At 36.0% G+C, this 6,186-nt stretch overlaps 2 protein-coding genes across 2 annotated transcripts; both read left to right on the top strand.

Moving 5' to 3' along the window:
* Positions 1–335: 335 nt before the first annotated feature.
* LOC136677846 (sialic acid-binding Ig-like lectin 15) lies at positions 336–2,585 on the top strand. The gene is made up of 4 exons (XM_066655519.1): positions 336–717; positions 860–1,225; positions 1,767–1,827; positions 2,508–2,585. Exons 1-4 carry the CDS (start codon positions 336–338, stop codon positions 2,533–2,535), a joined length of 837 nt encoding a protein of 278 aa, XP_066511616.1. The 3' UTR covers positions 2,536–2,585.
* A 1,790-nt stretch (positions 2,586–4,375) lies between these two features.
* On the top strand, positions 4,376–5,593 carry LOC136678415 (sialic acid-binding Ig-like lectin 15). Its single transcript, XM_066656470.1, has 3 exons — positions 4,376–4,421; positions 4,715–5,101; positions 5,220–5,593. The coding sequence occupies exons 1-3, from the start codon at positions 4,376–4,378 to the stop codon at positions 5,591–5,593; spliced, it is 807 nt and encodes a 268-aa protein (XP_066512567.1).
* The last annotated feature ends 593 nt before the right edge of the window (positions 5,594–6,186 follow it).

Here is a 6,186-nt window from a genome sequence, read left to right as displayed (position 1 = left end):
TAATAATTATATAATGATATTGTATAATGTATGATATTGTATTATTATATTATAGTGTATTTTCTCTGTGTCAGCAATGTACATATGTATATAATAAAGTTAATGAATGAATCAATCAATATTTAAACATGTAGTCATTGCTTTTTTATTTTTTTTTTAAATAGTAAGTAAGAAGTGGTATTTTTTCATAATTCAGAATTTTTATGCACGCATTTTTAGTATCATGTCAACATTTATTTATTTATTTATTTATTTATTTTCATTTGTTTTATAATATTTATTTTATGCGTTTTTAGTTCCATATCAACATGAATCTTCTTGTTACTTTAGGCCTCATGGCAGGTAATAACTGGTCAATGACTGTACATGAAGTTGTCAGCCAATCCATTGATGAAGATGCCATCCTTCCCTGCCATTTTACAACTCCATATAAAGACTACCAGGATAAGATCACAGTCATTTGGAGAACCACAACCCATTACCACGGGCCAATCATTTTCCAGTGTGTAAGCAATGGAAATGCAACAGAAAGTGAACAGAACTGCACAGGATCTATTGGACGGTATTCATTAGCTGGCAACCCAAGACAAAACAATGCTTCCTTGAGGATTAAAAACATCTCGTATGTGGATGTAGAAAAGTATTTCTGTCGTGTTGAATTGAATAAGAAGCAAGAAACCTATGAAACTGAAAAAGGAACCAGTTTAAACATCCATGGTGAGAAAGAGTTTTGTTGTTGTTGTTCTTCTTCTTCTTCTTCTTCTTCTTCTTAATGTAGTATCTTTGGACATTTTTCTGAGATACAGAAATCCAAGAATTACATCTTATATAAAACAGGATGGGTTTTTTTCCACTGCAGTGCCTCAGTCACTGGAGAGAATCTACCTACGAACACTTCCATCAGGAGAGCAGTTTGTTACCTGTGAAGTTAAAGGAAGACCTTCTCCAAAAGTGGAATGGATTGTTCCAGAAAACATCAGTGATTCTAGGGTGTCTGTTCACAGTGGCTTCGCAAGAGCATTGTCCTCTATTCCTGCAAACCTGCCCAGCACCAACTACACCTGCCGGGTCCATGTAGAGAGTGGACTGCAGCATCTTTCCTTTTACTACAGCAGAGCTCAGGAGCAACAGCACGGCATCTATCCCACATTCTTCATTGTCTTCGTCATCCTTTCTGGAGTATTCCTTGTTCTTTTGGTCCTCCTGACAATGTTTTACAAGCAAAGTAAGTGAAGGATTGGTCTAACTGGAGTAAAAATGATATTTGGCAAACATGGAAATAGTGGAAATATATTTTTAGGCTCTTTTTTCAGATTTCATCACAACAACAAGCCAGGGGTTATCAGCCAATCAAAAGAAAGTATGTTTTTGACCGATGAAATTCTTACTGCTGCTGATCTACATTTCATTTGATTGAAGAGAGTGATAAGAAAACACTTTCTATTTTGCAACTCACATTAAAGATGTGATACAGCCATGAGAGTGTATTAATCTCTACCTTCTAAACCAGTAAATATGTTGAGAAGCAGCAGTAACATTTTAATCTCTCAAAAACTGGAACCACTTCCGTCTGGTTAGCTGATTGTGTGGCTGATAATAACTGGTGCACCTTATAAAGTAAACATTTTTGTATGATCCAGGCATGATACCTATGATTTAGGTATGATATAAGTGTCCTTGTTAATATATACTTCAATGAAACATGGCTATACCGTATCTGGGGTTAGATGATTATAACAGTATAGTTCAAAATGTGTTTTTCTCAGAGTTGACTGAGCCTGTGGACTCATCACCAATGAACTTTACAAACTGCATGCATGCCGAAAAGTAAGGACTACTTTTGCATTTACACAAAGTTTTTTTTTTTTACATAATAATTTACAATGTTGTTTCCAGTAAAGTTAGAACATTTGGTACATTGCAGTAAAGCAAGAATCTGTGATTTGTTAATAGTCTTTAACAAAACTGACAACTTGGTTGTATTTTGTGAATATAGACACATTTAGATTTTGATGATGGCAACACACTCCAGAAAAGTTGTGAAGAGCAAAATAAGAGTGAAGATTTTATGGAGTTATTCTTGTTTTCACCATTTTCAAACATTCCACAAAACTCCCCTGAAGGCACAGTCTGTGCAACAAATTTTGAGCCAAGTTTCACAAATGAATTCTCATGAATAGTTTAAAAAAGAACTTTCCCAGTGTATTACAATGTATTACCTGCCCTTCCACAATGACATGTATTTGGGTTTTCCTGCATTTGAAATGCCAGAAACACCTCTGTGCCTATGGCTATATGGCTAATGGAGGTCCGGCAAAACTACTGTTGTTTTCTGTGCTTTTATTAGTAAATAAATCTTCAAGAGAATTAGCAAATCAGATTCTTGTTTTAGTGCATTGTACAAAAAAAAATCTCAACTTTCTTGTAATGGGTTTATATTAACTAACATTTAACTTTTGCTTAATTTACACACTAATGTCCTTCCTTTCCTACTTGTTTCCCCACAGGGATCAAGACATTTATGGTAATATTTAAGACCGGGTGATAAGTGGCATCCAAGGTGCCAAATCTGGTTTTGATGTGGGTCTCAAACCCATGACCCCAGGACTCTGGCATTGTGTGACTCCGATTCTACCTGTTGTACCACCACCCCCACTGAAATAAACACATAAAAGCCCAGACCATCCTCCATCTTTGGTTGAAAATTGCTTCACACGGGTTCTGGGTCTGTGATTTCAGACGTTGTGCTGCATAAACTCATAACATATAGATTCAGTTAAATCTCTCATATACAGCTATTTTTTACTTAAAACCACAAACAGGACTGTGCTAAATCATACATTTACACTTTCACAAGCTCAAAGAAAAGAAATGATTGAAGATAATTGTAAAATTGAGCGCAACTTTTAATTACTTTGAACATTAGAGTTTACAGACTTTAAAATTGTGACAGTGTACTGTTGTAATTACATTTATTTCTTGCTATTTGCTTCATGTGATTTGCTTTTTTTGCACATGTTTTCATGATTTCTGAACCAGCCTTTGAATGTTTAGAAGTGTTGTTTGTCTTCGTCTTATTTACTGTTCATATAAAACTTGCTCTTCTGGTGAATTTGTCTGTTTTAATACAATTATGAAAGTAGAGTTTCAGCATCCAAAACTTGTAGGCAGCAAAGCTGGCTACAAACTATATTTCACTCCTTTGGCAAACATCACAGATAAGATCAAATGTATATTCATGACATCAAAAATATAGTGAAATCAGAGCAGGCTGGTTTTCAACGTACGGACTTTGTTGCAGAGTAAAGAGAAATTCTAAGTGTTCAATGTTGATTATTATATCTTACATCAAACTGCTTTATATATAAAATGGACACCTAAATCATACCAAAAAAGTAGGGCCTGTTTGTATTTAGATATTTGGGAGTATAATGCATTCTTCTTTTTTACAGTGCTTTGGAACGGTAACAGTATCTAAGCTTCTGGATCTGTGAAATCTCACAGAAATGTAAATAATCATCTTTAACTGTGTTCACGCCTCTGTAGCATCTGTAGTATTTGTGCAATCAAAACAGAGATCAAACTCATATACTGCATGTTTGGCAACTCCTTTTTCATGAATGTCTACAGCCTCATTCTGCACATTGCAACATGGATGCATAATTTACAGAGTACAGATGCTAGACCGGCGTTCGTGCCATCCAGGTCTGTCTCCTATTGAAAAATATGCAAAATACAACAGAAGTTATGAAAGTTTGTGCATGTGTAATGGAAAAATGGCAAACAATTATAAACACAACTAAATAAATATGAGAATTTAGACCCTGAACAATTATTAAAATGGTATTCGAAAGCCAAGATGAAGTATCCAAAGTTCATACACATCAAATACTTCAGGACAATTTTCAGATTAATAAAATTTGAACAAAGTTCACTATCACTGTTTATTAGAATTTCACATACCCTCAAAAATTTTTGGAATTCAACATGTAGTTTTTTTTACCCCAGAAACACTGTGTGTATATATATATATATATATATATATAATTATGAAGCATTAAAACAGAAGACTCTGCTACGTCTCCACCACGCAGAGGTGAGAACAAGACATGGGGCAGTGCTTCCCGTAGCTTCATAGTTTAAAGTAAATCTTGTTTCCTTTTCTGCTCATCGTGTCCTGTATTGACCCAGTAGAGACACACCACAGATCTGTAAGAACAGCAGTGGTGGTGTAAATGTAACACTAAATACTAGTTGACTTTGAGTTCACAGAATAAAGACTGAGCTCATTGTCCTCTTGCTGTTAAAGTGGAGGAGGGACCTTTATACGTTAAAGTTTCACATCTGGAGAATTACCCATTACAGGACGTGAAGGATGGAGCTTGTCCAGAAAATAATATTCTTTTCTTTGTTCTCCTCAGGTATGATTTTTTTATTCTGATACAGATTACACAAACTGTTTATCACTGGGTTTTACAAAACTCTTGTTTATGCAACCAATGGTGACTGTTAGTTTTAAAAAGGCAATTAGTCAGGAGGTGGTGGGGCAGAAAGGTCTGTCTGTGTTTTGACATTTTCATAATAAATGTCTTTCAGATGTTTTAACCCATATATATTGAATTTTTTTTATAATTTATCTGATTATTTTGTGAAGTTGTATAAAAAACTTTTAGGTTTTAGTTCCATATCAACATGAATCTTCTTGTTACTTTAGGCCTCATGGCAGGTAATAACTGGTCAATGACTGTACCTAAAGTTGTCAACCAATCCATTGATGAAGATGCCATACTTCCCTGCCATTTTACAACTCCATATAAAGACTACCAGGATAAGATCACAGTCATTTGGAGAACCACAACACATTACCTCGGGCCAATCATTTTCCAGTGTGTAAGCAATGGAAATGCAGCAGAAAGTGAACAAAACTGCACAGGATCTATTGGACGGTATTCATTAGCTGGCAACCCAAGACAAAACAATGCTTCTTTGCGGATTAAAAACATCTCGTATGTGGATGTAGAAAAGTATTTCTGTCGTGTTGAATTGATTAAGAAGCAAGACACTTATGAAACTGAAAAAGGAACTAGTTTAAACATCCAAGGTGAGAAGGAGTTTTGTTGTTGTTGTTCTTAATGTAGTATCTTTGGACATTTTTCTAAGATACAGAAATCCAAGAGTTACATCTTATATAAAACAGGATGTGTTTGTTTCCACTGCAGTGCCTCAGTCACTGGAGAGCATCTACCTACGAACACTTCCATCAGGAGAACAGTTTGTTACCTGTGAAGTTAAAGGAAGACCTTCTCCAGCAGTGAAGTGGATTGTTCCAGAAAAAATCCTTGATTCTCAGGTGTCTGTTCACAGTGGCTTCGCAAGAGCATGGTCCTCTATTCCTGCAAACCTGCCCAACACCAACTACACCTGCTGGGTCCGTGTAGAGAGTGGACTGCAGCATCTTTCCTTTTACTACAGCAGAGCTCAGGAGCAACAGCATGGCATCTATCCCACACTCTTCATCGTCTTTGTCATCCTTTCTGGAGTATTCCTCGTTCTTTTGGTCCTCCTGACAGTGTGGTACAAGCAAAGTAAGTGATCAGTTCTTCATTTAAGTACAGATCAACAGACAGAGAGCTTTTACTTATGAAACACAGGGCTCCTACCCAAAGACAGATTTGAAAGTCAGTCTGCTGAGCAGAGGGCCAGGTTTTCAAATAAAAAAGTGTATCAAGATTAAATAACTCCACTTCTGTTTAGTCCACAATTTATTATTATGTCTAATGTACTTCTGGAGTCGAAGTATTACTGACCCTGACCCCACAGAATGTTCCAGGAATGTGGTCATCAGGATGGAAATTCTGCATTAATTCCACTGGAATATTTCAGTCAGTGTGTTGAGATTAGATTTGACTCCTTTATCAGACCAGAAAAGAAACAGGGATGTTATCTCAGGGTGTTTCACACCTGTAGTTTATTTGCTATGGTCTGGATGAGTTCAGAAGTTCATAATGTTGGAGCATTTTCCCCTTGGTTTGGGTAGTTTTCACACAGGGAATATTCCAAATGCCAAGAGTGAAGACGAAACAGAGTAAGATTTTACTGAATGACTTTTTGACTAAAAAGCACAGGTCTGACAACTGGTTAGTTGTCCCCAAATGTTCTTGAATTTCAAATTGAAGTTTCAATGAG

Source organism: Hoplias malabaricus, chromosome Y (genome assembly GCF_029633855.1).
Source record: "Hoplias malabaricus isolate fHopMal1 chromosome Y, fHopMal1.hap1, whole genome shotgun sequence".
In the NCBI taxonomy this organism is placed as follows: Eukaryota; Metazoa; Chordata; class Actinopteri; order Characiformes; family Erythrinidae; genus Hoplias; species Hoplias malabaricus.
The sequence above is the reverse complement of the archived record's forward strand: the minus strand, read 5'-3'. Positions and strand labels throughout refer to the sequence as shown.